Genomic DNA, 15,633 nt, shown 5'->3' on the forward strand with positions numbered 1-15,633 from the left:
GATTTCATTAAATGTAATGTATGTAAATCAAGAAATATACAAATTATTTGTCTTTCAATTTTCTACAAATTACTACTCTCTTATGTTTTTCGAAAAAAGTCTGATTTTCGATTTACTTAAATGAATAAAGAAATTAATAACATTAGTGATTATTTTAATGATTTTATTTGAGTAAATACTCAAAAATACCTCAATCTCCACGAACACAGGCCCGATATCTTTTTAGTAGCGAAAATGTAATTTGTTCGAAATTCATTGTTGCTTGAATCTTATAAAAATCATTATTTATACTTTCTTCTAACTGCTCAGAATGTCAAAGTTGCTATCGCAGCCCACTATGTAATTTTAAAAAGCAAAAGTGTATTCTCAGTTCGTTTTTTAAGTTTTACTCGAAATTCAGGCTTTTTTCTAAAAACATAAGGGGGTAGTAATTTGTAGAAAATTGAAAAACGAATCCGAAAATATCATGGTTCTTACCGTAAAGCAGTGGCGTACTATTTTATTTAGAAAAACATGCCACCGATACCCACTATCTACGCCACTGGAGAGCATGTAAATTTTAGGAAAAGCTCTCAGATTTTGGACAATGTTTACATAAATACATGTGCCCAATTTCAAATGATTTCACTTACCAGTATTTAAATTATTTAAAAAAATTAAAAAATATTTTTTGAAGTTTAACACCCTGTATCTTTTTAACAAAGCGTCCTAGATAAAAACTTTATACTTCCCTTAAAATTCACAAAGAATATTCATCTTTGGTCACCATTTGTGCATCTCCTTGTATTTATTATTATATGTACTGTTTGTTTATCATAATTTGTATAGTTCTCTTTGTTACTTTCGCCTATCTTTTGATTAATGCTGCATAAAAGTACTTTTTCCATTGTTTTAAAAAGATATAATGGAATAAAAATTGGTCTGTCTTATACTGTTTTCAATAGGAAATAGGCAACTAGGAATTCAGGTCGATATAATTACAATAAAATAAGCAAAATACAAAATTTTTTTCTCAGCTCACGGTTTGGAAAATTTATGGTAATTGTCTATGCAAGATAAATTATAGAATTACAATGTTATATCTAAATGAGATAATATAGAATGACAAATTTGGTGATTTGGTCGAATCAACTTTTTATGATGACTTAAGCCCAATTTAAATAAGGGTCGAATTCTGTATTCTAGGCACAGTCGTGCTGAAGCTAGCTTGGCAGACTAATAATGAAGTTTAACTTCATGAGATTTAAAGGGAAAACAACGTTAAATCACGAAAGTTAACGTCTACCAGTGACCTTTGCTTGGCAAAATAAAGCAGTAACTGAAATAATTTGAAAAATGATCCTGTATCATTTCTTAAATTGACGTCCAATCGCTTTTGTTATTCCTTCTTGACTTGATTTAAGAAAGATTTTTCACGAATTGTTTAAAAATATATACCTTAAATATGAACCTGCAAAACTGTAAAGAAAGAGAATCTTTAAAAGTGAAACATTACTTTATCGGAAACATGTTGCATTATTTAAACCTACACTCAAGCCAGTTTGTGCTTTATAAATTCATACAAAAGCTGAAGTTTTGTGTTGTGGGGAAAACACGTATAATATATCAGCCTTCTTTGGGATCATCTGTATGGTCCTTTTGAACTCGATACAAAGAACAATTTCATGAAATATAGGGGGCTTTCTTCGAGCATTGTTACAATCTGTTTATAAGTACTTGACTGTATGAATATACGACTGCAATGTGTCATAAGTGTAGAGTGGATGTTACTATAAAAAATAAAACAATGTTTATGATGTTTTGTCATATGTATAACCGAAAGGAAAATAACATAACTGTCATTTACTTTAAACTAGTAGGAAATATAAACTTTTTTGTTTTAAATAAACAATAAAATAAAATGTAAGAATTTATCTTTCCAAGAATAAGGTACGTGAGTGCAGTATTATTATACTATCTTTATAAAATGTATTATTAAAATATACAATATGGTGATATTTATAACATTTCCAAAAAACTTTGAAGATATTGGCAAGAACAATTAAAAATAAAATCGATATCACCAAAAAGTTAATAAAACATTTAGAATTTTCGACAAAAATGTAATTGATATGGTTACAATTAAAAGTATCTAAAAAGTTTTTTGCGCACGCTTCCCCATATAGCTTCAGCCGATTTGATTCGTCAAATACATATTTTTCTAAATATTACTGTTGTTTTCATAGTGCTCTTATTACTGTGATTTATTATTTATATTTTCGACAAAATATTCGGTAGCATAGCCACCGTGTTCCCCTGACTTAAACTCCCTCGATTTTTTATGGGGACATTTAAACAATGATGTGTATCTATGGAAGTGGAAATAATGATATACGTGAACATATTGCAGCTGCTACCAATAATTTATGACTGTGAGACCAGTGAGTAGAAAAAAGCTCTTGTCTTGGTTTGTCAAAACTGAACTAGATGTAGCCAAATGTGTTTACGAGTATTGAAATGAATCTAGTGCGGTAAGAACCCAGTTACCACAAGTATTATATAAAATACTTTGCGTTTTTTTACAAAATATTTTTTAAAATGACCCTTTAAAACCGTTACGCCATTGTAACTTTTCGACTTGGTTATATGTTACCAACATATTGTTAACGATGAAGATAATCACTCGCAAAATTAGATTCGAGTTGATGTGGTAGTAGAAGACTTGTAATAGCTTTTGATTGTGAAAGTTCTAGTGATGAAGACTGTAGTGTAGGTTACTTAAATACATATTTCTCACTCTGTATATACAGGGTGTTAAAAAAAGAGTGTAAAATACTTAAGGAGGTAATAGTATGAACCAAAATAAGCAGAAAAGTCTCAATAAACATGGGTCCGCAAAGTAACGGTTGCGGATATATGGAATGTTTTATGTTTTTTAGCCCCTTTTTTATTTTGCAAAAACGTTGTGTATTTTCTTATAATAGTTGGTTAGTAAAATAAACAGTACGTATTTGACAGTTGTTTTCAGTGCACAAGTTTTCTTTCGCTATGGCTGATTACTCTAACGCAGAATTAACAGACATGCATTTCATGTATGGTCGTGCTAATGGGAACGCCACCGAAGCGCGACGTCTTTATGTTGACGCTTATCCAAATCGCCAGATTCCTTCACAACGCATGTTTGGAAGAATACACCAAAGATTGCGTGATACCGGTTCCTTGAGCAAACAGTGCCATTTATCCGGAAGACCAAGGTCGGTATCCACTCCTAGAGCAGAAGAAGAAATTCTAGCACTGGTAGAGCAGAATCCAGGTACGAGTGTGCGGAGAATATCAGCCGAGGTAGGAATTAGTGGTCCTCTTGTTTGGAGAATCCTTCACGAGCAACTGCTTTATCCATACCATGTGCAACTAGTACAGGCCTTAAATCCAATAAATGATCATCAAGCACGTTTGTTTTTTTGCCATTGGTTTCTACGTCATGATGCTGAAGACCCTCGTTTTCTTGCAAACATTCTTTTTACTGATGAGGCCGGGTTCAAAAGAAATGGAGTGTTTAATTTTCACAATACGCATATTTGGGCCGGCGAAAATCCTCATGCTCTAATAGAATCTGGACATCAGGCACGTTTTTCATTAAACATTTGGATGGGTATTGTAGGTGACAGGTTTCTAGGTCCTGTTGTTTTACCAAACCGATTAACAGGCGCTGCTTACCTCAACTTTCTGCAGAACACACTGTATGAGTTTTTGGAAGACATTCCTTTGAATCAGAGGCAACAAATATGGTTCCAACATGATGGTGCTCCAGCTCATTTTCCCATGGCCGTTAGAGAGCATTTACACCAAGCTTTTCCATATAGATGGGTAGGAAGGGCCGGACCTGTTTTATGGCCTCCAAGATCGCCTGATCTGAACCCTCTAGATTTCTTTGTTTGGGGATATTTGAAGACATTAGTGTATGGTACTCCTGTAAATAGCCTGGAAGTGCTGCAGCTACGGATTAAGTGTTAGTGTTAAGAAATCCAAACCAAGGAGGGTGTTTTCGAAAGAGTTGGAATATCGTTGAGACAAAGATGTCGTGCCTGCTTGGAAATGAACGGAGGGCACTTTGAACATCTTCTGTAACTTTGTTTTTGGTTTGTTAAAAGCTTCCTCTGTCGGTTTATTCCTAATAAAATAAAATGTTTGAAAAACGAATAATGGTCCATATCTCCGCAAACGTTATTTTGCGGACCCATGTATATTAAGACTTTTCTGCTTATTTTGGTTCATACTATTACCTCTTGAAATATTTTACACTCTTTTTAACACCCTGAATTTTAATATTCTGAAAATTATGCGGAAAATTTCAAAGAGACTCCCCTGCCGCGATTAATTGTTACAGTAGTTCTGTTAAAGAACTTTAATGGCAACTCAACAAATATCGTGCGAACTGTACTTGATCTTTTATAGTATACTCTTTTACGACCCTATAGGTATAAAATACATGGAATGACTTGAATTTACGAGAAATATAGAGCTCTGGAAACGTAAATAGTAATTTGCTATACTGTCGACGGTATATAGTCACTTTCACTACAATTGCCGTTTATGTTACGCCTAAAATATTTTAGGTACATTATTCACCGTTGGTTCAGCCCGAACTAGCGCCTTGATTAGAGAACCCTTTATATTAAGTTAGAGAGACGTAGTGTGACAGAGGAATTTGATTTGGCCTTGTTAATTGAGCTTGAGATTGTCAACTCTGAGTGTGTTTATCACGCGTGATATGAACTGATTACTAATGCATGAGGGGGGATCGGATCCAGGTTCTAAGGGCGATATTGGGCTGGGTATTGCGGACATAGACCTTCGAATATATCTGTGCACACCTGAAAAGCAGTCAAAGCGAATGTTATATTAAAAGATTTTTTTTAGGTGTTATATATGCCGGGAATATAATGTGCATTACAAAGTAATCAGGATTTTAAAAAAATAAGGACAACAAAAAGTTTTTTTTTTGGTAAAACTGATATTTTATTCAAAATTCTGATGTCCTTCACGATGTCGGTACAAACATTTTGGAAGTCTTCTACGTCCACAAAACGCTTTTCTTTCATAGGAAAATGCATTTTTCCGAAAAGAAAAAACTCGGACGGTGCCAAATCAGGCGAATACGGGGAGTGGTTGACAGTTAAAATGCGATTTTTAGTTAAAAAATCGATCACAAGTATCGATCGATGAGATAGCGCATTATCGTGCAACAAACGCCAACTTACTTCTGCACCATATTGTGGCCGAATACGATGCACCAAACGCTTCCAAACGCCAAGATAGAATTATGCATTAACGGTTTGACCCGATGGAACGAACCCTTTGTGGACTATTTCCATGGAATGGTAAAAGTAAATCAATATTCACCTTTGACTTCTCCAAACGAGATATTTTGGATTTTGGCTCGTTTGGCGCCTTCCACTCGACACTTTGGCGCTTGGTTTCTGGATCATATTTTTTATGTCGAATTCTGAGCAATTTTTGGTCGTCAGTCAACTTATGAGGAACAAACCATGCACATACTTTTCGACAGCCCAAATGTTCCAATTCCATGAATTTCAATGAAGATTTTGGCTTATCTTTGATGAACTCCCGCACAGTTTTGATGGAATCTGCGGTGATCACGGATTTCGGTTGGCCAACATATTGCTCATCATTTATGTCCCCACGACCTTTTTTAAACCGCGTATATCATGGAATAAACAATCACCATAACTGAACTTCGTTCACCAATTGAAACGTTTCAGTAAGTTTTACCAAGTTTAAAACAAAATTCAGTGCTCATTTTTGTACCGATGCGATGCCACAAATATACTCACTTTAAATTTATAACTTTTGGATCAAATAGTTGATATGACCAGAGAAAAAATGTATCTACAATCCTCCAGTTTGCAACTGGTTGACTAAAATGTATAAATTATTTTTTGACTGTTGAACAGTGAAGATATGCGGAAAAATCAACATTTAGGGGCGCATATAATCTTATATTTAGTCATAGAATGCGTTAATAAAATATTGCAAGCTAATCTGGGGGCAACCCTATATGTAAAGATAATAATTTGCAAGTTTAAAAAATCGTTAGAAAAATGGAAATAAGTTCAAGTGCAAAATGAGAGAGAAAGCTCAAATTTTACTGAAAAATATTAAAAAATCATGCCTTTAATTCAGCTTTCTCGTATACGAAATGTGTTTTTATAGAAGTAGATATATTTAATTTTTGACAATTTTACTCTTCTGTAAATGTTATTTATATTTATAAATAGATCTAGAACATAATACTACTTGAAATGTTATTTACCTTCCTTAGAATAGACCTTTTTAGTAATGACGTCACATACGGCAAATAATAGGCAATGTGATAAAGAATTTCTCAATATTTTTACTAGATCCTTTATGTACTTTGGACATAAGTGCCACAAAAATAGTTTCTTTGTCATGACTTTAAATATCGCGATATTCTGGCAATATTAGAAATATTTAAGAAGTTTCAAACCCCAAGTGACAAACTAAAAGAATTATAGAATTTATATATTTAAATTTATAGAACATTATTGACTTTTAAAGTAATTAATAAATTATAATTATATCCACGTTACCGAGCATGCGCATTAAAGATAATTTTATGTAAGGGAAGTAGCCTCGCAACAGTATATCATTCAAAAAGATTTTGGTTATGGTTAAGAGTTAAGAGTACGTCTATAATAAACCACTTGAAGAAAAAAAACCACTCGATAAACACACTGACGCAGCACAACACCAAGAAAAACAATAAAACTCCTTAGTAGAACAAGAAAATGCCAAGATTAAACAAAAGAAGAGAAAATACGCTAATGATAACGGCGATGATATATCAACAAGATATCACCTGCGCATGAGGCTATTCTTTCCGAGCATGCGCATTATGAATAACACGGCTAATGTTAAATTTTTACTTTATTTAATTTCATATCGTTTTTTGTAAGTTTTAAGCACATTAGTGTCTATTTTACCAAACACGTGTAGGTTGTTCTTAAATACTTGTAAAAATAAATTAATTTGAAGTTGTTCATTTTTATAGTATCTGTGTAAATAGTACACAAGGGCCAGATCCGGTTTGTACAATTTCAATTATAACAATTTGCGGGTTGCCTAAATATGTGACGTCATACTAAAAGAGTATTGCGGACTGCGTAGTAGTAATATATACAGAGTGGTTCACCAAAAGTGTCGTTCCACATTACTTCTTTTTAAAAAAGCGTAAGAATAAAGGTTTATTGGAAACTTTTTTTATTCCTAAGTTGTGAAAACAACTGAGGATTAGGCTACATGAAAATAGGTAATCTTTTATATCGAATATCCTATACAGGGTGATTCAGGTTTAATCTGAATAACTTCAGAGTCGAAAATATTGTTCATTCATGATATAAACTTTTTCCCTAAATCGCATCGTTTCGGAGATAGAGGGCGTTGAAATAGAATTTTCTTTTCCGCATTTCCCCCATAACTTTTGAACTACTCAACCGATTTATGTGAAATTTGGAACACAGACACTTCTTATGATCTTACGTAAGCTTCTTAAATTTGAACCACCTACACCCCTTCCTATATTATTTCAAAACTTCAAAAAAATTAATTAATTTCAATAAGAGAGCTGCACACCACTTTTGTCACATTAATTTTGATACTTTTTCGTCTCTTATTATTATTTTTTTTCGATATTCGGTCTTGTTTCTGAGACATTCAATGTGTGTACTGCGTGAGAGTGTACCGCCCCAGTCGCGTAAATTTCATTTAACGTTATAGTAACCCATGAAAAACAAAACTCACAATGATTTGTATAAACTGACGTTTGTGAAAATCATCATTAAAAGTATTTTTAATCCTAAGAAAAGGGAAAAAAAATCCTACTTCAACGCCCTCTGTCTCCGAAACGATGCGATTTAGGAAAGAAGTTTATATCATGAATGAACATTATTTTAACCTGTTCTATAGATTCCTGGAGTGATCCAGATTAAACCTAAATCACCCTGTACATTCTTGCATGGTTGGGTAGCGATGAGAATGATAAGTACGTATAAGTTTTAATGGGTCTAAAAGACCCTTCAGATGCAATAACTCCGCTTTTATTCGTCCAAATGTCCCTGTATATCAGTGAAGGATCTATCTTTCCGCTGCCAAAATGGCCTCACTAGAAATACCTATTTAAAGTCTCGTTTGCTTTGGATCGCACCTTGTACATATGAAACAATACAGGGTGTCCCAAAAACCATACAGTGTGTCTGTGTCAACAGGAACTACAAATTTGGAACAGGGGATGTGTAATCTCATTTTGAGAATATTGTTTCCTCTGCCTATGGATCTTTTAAGGAAAACGTTGAATTCCCTCGTACTATTTACTACATTTTACTCACACCGTCGAGAAGGGGTAATATCCCGGTTTCTAAGTTGCGAATGGCAATTCTGAATCTTATTTTCAATTGTCTTTCTACCTCATCCTCACATAAGCACGCCTCGTCCCACTGCATTATTTCCCTCTAACTTTTCTTCTTACCTCTAACCGAAGCTGTTTCGTTCCAGATACATCGTCTACATGGACGAGAATAGCGACGCGGAAGGTAATTACACGTTAATAGCGAGAAGAACATTAGCGAACAAAGAAAAAGAATACGGACTGTTTCCAGTCGGGGTTTTCGCCCTGCGAAGGACGGATTCCAGATTGCCAGTAAGTTATTTGCATAATGGCCGGAATCATCCGGCACAGGCCAACACCGAAAGCCGAGCGATTAATAACTCCCAAGAGTGCTGTGCCAATTGTTTTTTTTATCGACGTCATTTGTTTTATTACTGGTTAGAAATCTTTGTTAGTGTGTTCCTTTAAAACCTAATTCCCTCCCTTGAATTTAGATGGGGCATTGAAAATCTGGTGACAGAGCAATGGTAGCTGTTCTTAATTTTTAAAGATTTAACAAACTATACTAAAAACACTATAATCTGAAAATGTCTCTTGGAATTGTTATTTGCTTAACTAAACAGTAAAGTACCACATTTAATGCCACATCTACTTTACTGCCTAATTAACACATAATTTTTTTGCCGATCAATTTTAAATTTTATCATACTAACAAACAAAGCTATGTTACTTCTTTCACGAATAATATCAATTTCATCAGATCGTCTGTGGCGCTGTGATACGAGCGTTATTAAGTAAATAACTCGCCACATTGTTTCTATTTAAATCCAAAAAATAACTATTTAATAAGTGCAAAGTGTAATTTATTACCAGAAAGAAAATATACCAGCAAACATATAAAAAATATACAAAACCTAATTTGCGACACCTCGTTGTGACTTTAATTGCCTATTATGCATATCCATGCTCTAGTAGTAGTAGTAGTATACGCCAATCAGATTTTTTGGCACACTTAAATATTACAGCAAATTTCATGTATTACCTTTTGAAAAATACTTAGTAAATGAAAACCCAAGTGATTTCCCAAGCAAAGTCGTGAACAATTTTTTTTTAAACGGCATTGTTTTGGTTTTTTACAATATCTCAAAAAATAATGATGTAATCGTCTTACTCTCAATTGGAGAATAAAAAAACCTACAAAATGATTTTTTGTGCAACCCGATCGGTTCATTTTTTACAGAGAAAATCCGAAAAAACTTCTAAGAGACCTTTTTTAAAAAAATTTATAACTCCGTCAAAGCTGGAAAAACAATCTCGCGGAAAATGACAGATAATAATATGTAGTTTAATCGTGCGCAAGTTGGTTTATGTCCGATGCATAGTTTTTGCATAATTGCATTATAAATAAATTAGGGTCTTTTTTGCACAACGTGGCGATTTATCAAAAATGGTCCGATTTAAATTCTGAAAACGGCATCTGAAAGTAGACGACAAAATTTCCTTTCGGGCGACTTTCAAGAGCATTTTTAGCATATTTCCCATCACCAAGGCGAAATTCCGAGATATAAAAATTGGAGATTTTGTCTTCAGATGCCGTTTTCAGAATTTAAATCAGACCATTTTGATAAATCGCCACGCTGTGCAAAAAAGACCATAATTTGTTTATAATGCAATTGTGCAAAAACTATGCATCGGACAGAAACCATCTTGCGCACGATAAAATTACATATCTGTCACTTTCCGCAAGATTGCTTTTCCAGCTTCAAATTTGACGGAGTTTTGAATTTTTTAAAAAAGGAGGTTTTTCCGGATTTTCTCTGTAAAAAATGAACCGATCGGATCGCACAAAAACCATTTTATAGATTTTTTATTCTCTACAAAAGTCCTATTGAGAGTAAGACGATTATATCATTATTTTTCGAGATATTATGAAAAAAACAAAAAAATGTCATTTTTTTCAGTTTTTATTATTTAAAAAAAATTGTTCACGACTTTGCTGGGGAAATCACAAAAACAGCCACTTTTTTCGTTCTATTGGTTGGCCTATTAGTAGCAGTAGTTGTTTAAATAAAATTGTTATGGAATAACGAATAAATGAATACAAAATTACTTTTTTTATGGAATGTTATCGTGGAACTGGAGAGGTACCCCGAAAGCACAATGTATTTTCACAAAACTTCTCTCGAATAACGAACTTTAGATCAATTTTTAGTTAGGCGTTGAAAAATTGCCGAAAAAACAATTGTCTGCGAATATAGGCACATATTGTATATAGTAACCGTTCCAATTTAAAGTTTGTAACTACCTTGATATGAAAATTATGCTTATTGCAGATTAAGTTTGTTCAATTTGAAACACGGTCAGATAATTCGACAATTAATTAAATAAAAGTAGATTCATTAGCAGTTCTGGAATGAAAAGACATAGCTTCTTACACACTTTATTTACGAGTTACATCTCAACGCATCCCCCAGACTCCCCTCCAGCAAATCCCTGAACCTCGCCACTGTGTCGTCCAGACATAAGCCCGCTTTCCTCCTGACTTCCACGGCCTTGAAGTGAGCCGCTCTGTGCGCCTCGACGGCCGTCAACAAGATGCGCTTCACCGGCACCACATCTGTGGCTATGATGCCCTTGTAACACGAGATCACCCCCAATCCCGACTTCCTGCTACAGGCCCCCAGATCGTCCAGGAGTACTTGGCCTCGGGCTAAGGCGGCGTTCGTCACGTTGGCCAGCCGGTCGGAGCTCTCCGCGACGCCTAGCAGCGTGCAGCTCCTCAGGGCACCCTTGCCGTCCTCGACTAATTGTTTAATTGTCGGTCGGGCGTCCAGCGAGCACACGGCGTTGCTGTTGCACGAGAGACCTACAAATGACAGGGGAGTGACAGTACGCTGTTAATTAAAGGGGATTAGTAGGGGAAAATACGGTTAGGCGATGGTCACTATTGTAGTAATCTCATTAGATAGATAGGGTCGCTAGATTTGTGATTTTACGGGGTGTCTGCAATATACAGGGTGGCCCAATTGAAACAGTCCACCTGAAATATTTTCAGTGCAACAAGTATTTCCGGAAAACCCCAGAACGGGTCGATTTTGCTTTCAAGGGTTCATCATTCATTCATTCAAGTGGTTTCATCCATGAATTTATTATCTTTTGATAATAAATTCATGGATGCAGGATCATCCCCCTGAACACTTAATTAAAACTTGTTTGAAAACTTTTCGATTTATTTCACCGACACTTCCAACAGGTATTTTACGTTAATCTTAAGATAGAACAAAAAAAATTCAGCATGTTTGTAAAGAGATTTGAAATACCTTTAAAATGACGTACTATTTTGCCACCCCCCCTCCCGCCACCGTGCGGGAGGGGGGAGGCGAGATTCTTAAAGGGGTTTCCACACCGTTAACGAATTATGCCATGAAAAAGGCGAAATTGGACCAGCTTGTCTGACTCTATGATGATAAATTGGAATTAAACGAGTGAAAAATCATACGTCTAGTGAGCTGGTAGAATAATTTGATTTTTTATAACTTTCGTCGATCGTAAATTACGTTTTCTGTGAATATTGACCTGTTTTTTTAATTTTCCCGAAAACTCAGACCCATTGGGCCAAATCTGAATCGGATTCAGCGGAAAAAAATACATGGAAGTACATGGGTCTGAATACCAGATCCGATATTTTTTTTTGTGGGTCTGTGAAATTATCAGGTGGACTGGTTTCATTGGGCCACCCTGTATATGCCGCCCTTCAAAATACAGTGTGTACCGCACTCTTGTAAACTTTTTTTAATGCTGATTCTTCGAGAAAGAGTTATTATTGATAAAAAGATTTGTTTATCTTTATTTATATTGTGTTATGGAATCGGTAGTGTTTCATATCGATATGCAATACAAATTTTTAATGAAAAGTGTCCAAATGTAATAGTCCACAGTACAGGCCCCCTCTGGAAAGTTGATTACCACAAGAGACTTTTCTCAAAGCTCAAACTTACTTTGAGAAAAGTCAGTTATTTTATAGTGTAATATTGAAAGAGTTTAATTAAAAGCCTCTTTTCTCGAAAATCGTCCACATTAGGAAGTTCTAATAAGAGTACATTATTTTTAGAAAATAAAATTGTATAATAGAAATTGTAGCCCGAATGGTAAAAAACCTAACCTTAAAAAAAATAGAACTTAAAATGTAATAAGAATGTAGCATAACTAGCGCCCTCTATGAAATATACAAAAAATAATTAGACTAGCGTATTTGGCACCCTTAAAAACCCCGGACTACCAAATTTCATAAGAATATTTCTCACCGTTTGGAAATTTTCATAAAATTGTTATTTAAAAAATTTTTGTCTCTCTGAATTTCGAAAACAAGAGATAAACATATAGTTCATAAGACAAAGAATTCTCATTTTTTGTCGTACTATCACCCCCTTTATTTACGGGAGGTCTTTCTGAAACACCCTGTATATATTTTTCGTTTTATTCTTGTAATTGTAAATCTATATGCTCAATTTAGCCAAATAAATATCGAGAAAAGAATTAAACGATTTCAAAAAAGGTATGTATGGTGTAAAAAAATTATGCACAAAAGTTTTGGGATTTTCTTTTAAAAAAATAGGAAAATTTTTGTAAAGAAAAATAACAAATGCGAATGAAAACTTGAAAGAGAAAAAAGGATTTTTATATCAAGTATAATATTAATTTATTTAGAAATAATGCATTATGCACTAAGATAGTATTAATCGCCTCAAAAATAACATCATTTGTTTATAACTTTTAAATTTTTAAGCATAAAATAAGCAATATTATAATTATTTATTTGAAACAAATAATAATTTACATAATAATAATTAATAACCATTTATAAATATGAAATTTTTCAAGTGAAAAAATTAAATTTCATCACGTTTATTGATTTATTGATTTTTTAATAATTTGCGGACATTAAATCGTCGGACACTTTTATCACTATTTTGTACAGTAAATTTAAAAGTGGAAAAAATGAAAATTCCGATTTCCAGCTGTCGGACTGAAAAAACGCGGCTTGAAATTTGTCGGACAACAATACTTTTTGACTGAATTAATTATTTACAATTAATTTTACTAAAAATTACCTATGTGGTAATTGATTTTCAATACCCTGTTATTTTGGCATGTTTCGACCGGTAGACACGTCAATGTCGGAAGAATTTCTGTCGGACAAATTTAAATCGGCATTTGCAACAAAATTTTCAGTTACTTAAGCTAAAAATAAAAGATGTCTTGACTTGACTTTTCAAGACCCCGGGAAATTGCCATGTTTTTGGACTTTTCCGTGTGGAAAAGCAGAGGAATCGAGAAAAGTCGCAGAGGAAAAATGTGGTAGACTCGTCAAAACGAAGCCCCTCAGGAGTTATAAAGTATGTGGTAATCAACTTTCCAGAGGGGGCCTGTACTGTGAACTATAACTGTAACTCGTTGGCAAGCTAGTTATAAAATTCGATACCACTGGTGACGTAAAGAATATAAAAAAGATAAAAAAGAATATAATGATATCGGTGCTGTTACTGTTGTAGGTAGTTATGGACTTTGTATAAGACAATCCGAAGATGTCACTCAGGAAAGGGTCAGAAAACATAGATAGTAGCAGATCTCATATTCAAAGAATTTTAGTATATGTATGTACAATAAAATATGTCCATTCAAATCAGTGTTCTTAATCTTAAATTGCTTAATGATCGTCGTTTGGACATTTGTTTAACAATGTGCGAGAAACTGATTGAAAACAGATTCTCTCATCACAATATTTTATTTACTGACAAATCAACATTCACAACTAATGGCCTGGTTTCCTATCAAAATTGTAGATACTGGGTTAAAAATAATCCAAATTTTCGATTGATAACAATCAAAAATTATTTATATCAAAAAATAATTGGTCCTTACTTTTTGAAAGAATATATTAATAAAATTTGGAAATTCTCAATAATTTTGTTTTGGCAGAACTATATAGTGAAAATTTTGAGTTCAGAAGAAAATTAATATTTCAACGAGACGGATGCCCTATACATTCTACACTTCTAGTGAGAAACTGGCTTGACGTTCACTTCCCGAACAAGTGGATCAGACGCTATGGACCAATACCTTAGCCTGCACGAACATCCGACCTGTTCCTATTAGATTATTTCTTTTGGGAGTACCTAAAGCAAAAAGTGTATTCAAATGATTTTGACGATAACATTGATTTATTTAAACAAAAAATTCAGGAAGCTGTTTCCACCATAAACGAAGAAATGGTCTCGTCTGTATACAAAGAATTTTGAAACCGAATATGACTATAAAAAAATTTTTAACTAGCCATTTTCCCGTTACCACTCCCATACACCCCCTTCTGGGAGTTGAAATGTCAACTCTCATACAGTCGAGTAGGGTACTATTCCTATGTTTTCTGGGCCACAAAGATCGAAGAAGACTACAAGGCAATCAGGAAATCTTGGATTTGGATAGAACTTGGAAAAATAACGTTATAATAAGCTTATACATTTTTTTTTACTCGGATTCATTCTGAAGAATCAACTCTTAAAGAGAGTTGAAAACTATTTTTTCGTTGTATCTTTTTGTTTCCCATTAAATTTGTATCATTTTTGTGGAAAGCTACGTTATTTGAAGCTGTTTCTACTAACGTAGTTACTTTGGGAAGCCGGGATAGAAAGCTCTCGGTAGTTTTCCCCCCTCACCAATTGGTGAGGCAAAATTGTTAGGAAGCGTAAATCATATTCCCATTGTACAGTATTATGGTTACAGATATGATATATTTAATCAAACATCTGCTGTGCCTCAAGGATCGATACTTGGCCCACTGCCTTTTGTTCTTTTCATCAATGATGTCGCGAATAATAAGTATGTTGATGATTTGAAAATCTCTATAGTGTCAACTCCGTATCTAAGCGTAAAACGACTTGTGTTACTTTTATAGGTTTCTAAATATAATGCCATGTCTTCTTTCCGTACATTCTATTTAGTTTTGCTACATGTTAGGTTACCACGCACATGTTGGATAGAATTGGTTGTGGAATAAAAAAATAAAACTGGACCCAAAGAGCAACTACCTGAGAAAATTGTTGCCGCCTCTTAGGTAGTAGATAATAGTGATGATTCATCAAAGTATTCATTATTTCATAAAAAAATCCTGTTAAATCTGAAAAAGTGGTAATCGGGCCTATATCTATCATCATACCTTTCCCTTCTATTTT

General features: G+C 33.9%; 1 protein-coding gene across 1 annotated transcript in view; it reads left to right on the forward strand.

Annotated features, from left to right (window-relative positions):
- The window catches only part of LOC108904225 (guanylate cyclase 32E), a 102,944-nt gene that overhangs the window by 42,735 nt on the left and 44,576 nt on the right, over window positions 1-15,633 (forward strand). Inside the window, exon 8 of the mRNA XM_018706691.1 lies at window positions 8,572-8,716. Within this exon, the coding sequence (XP_018562207.1) occupies window positions 8,572-8,716 (145 nt within the window). The remainder of the gene's footprint in view (window positions 1-8,571; window positions 8,717-15,633) is intronic.

Source organism: Anoplophora glabripennis, unplaced genomic scaffold (genome assembly GCF_000390285.2).
Source record: "Anoplophora glabripennis isolate ALB-LARVAE unplaced genomic scaffold, Agla_2.0 scaffold46, whole genome shotgun sequence".
In the NCBI taxonomy this organism is placed as follows: domain Eukaryota; kingdom Metazoa; phylum Arthropoda; class Insecta; order Coleoptera; family Cerambycidae; genus Anoplophora; species Anoplophora glabripennis.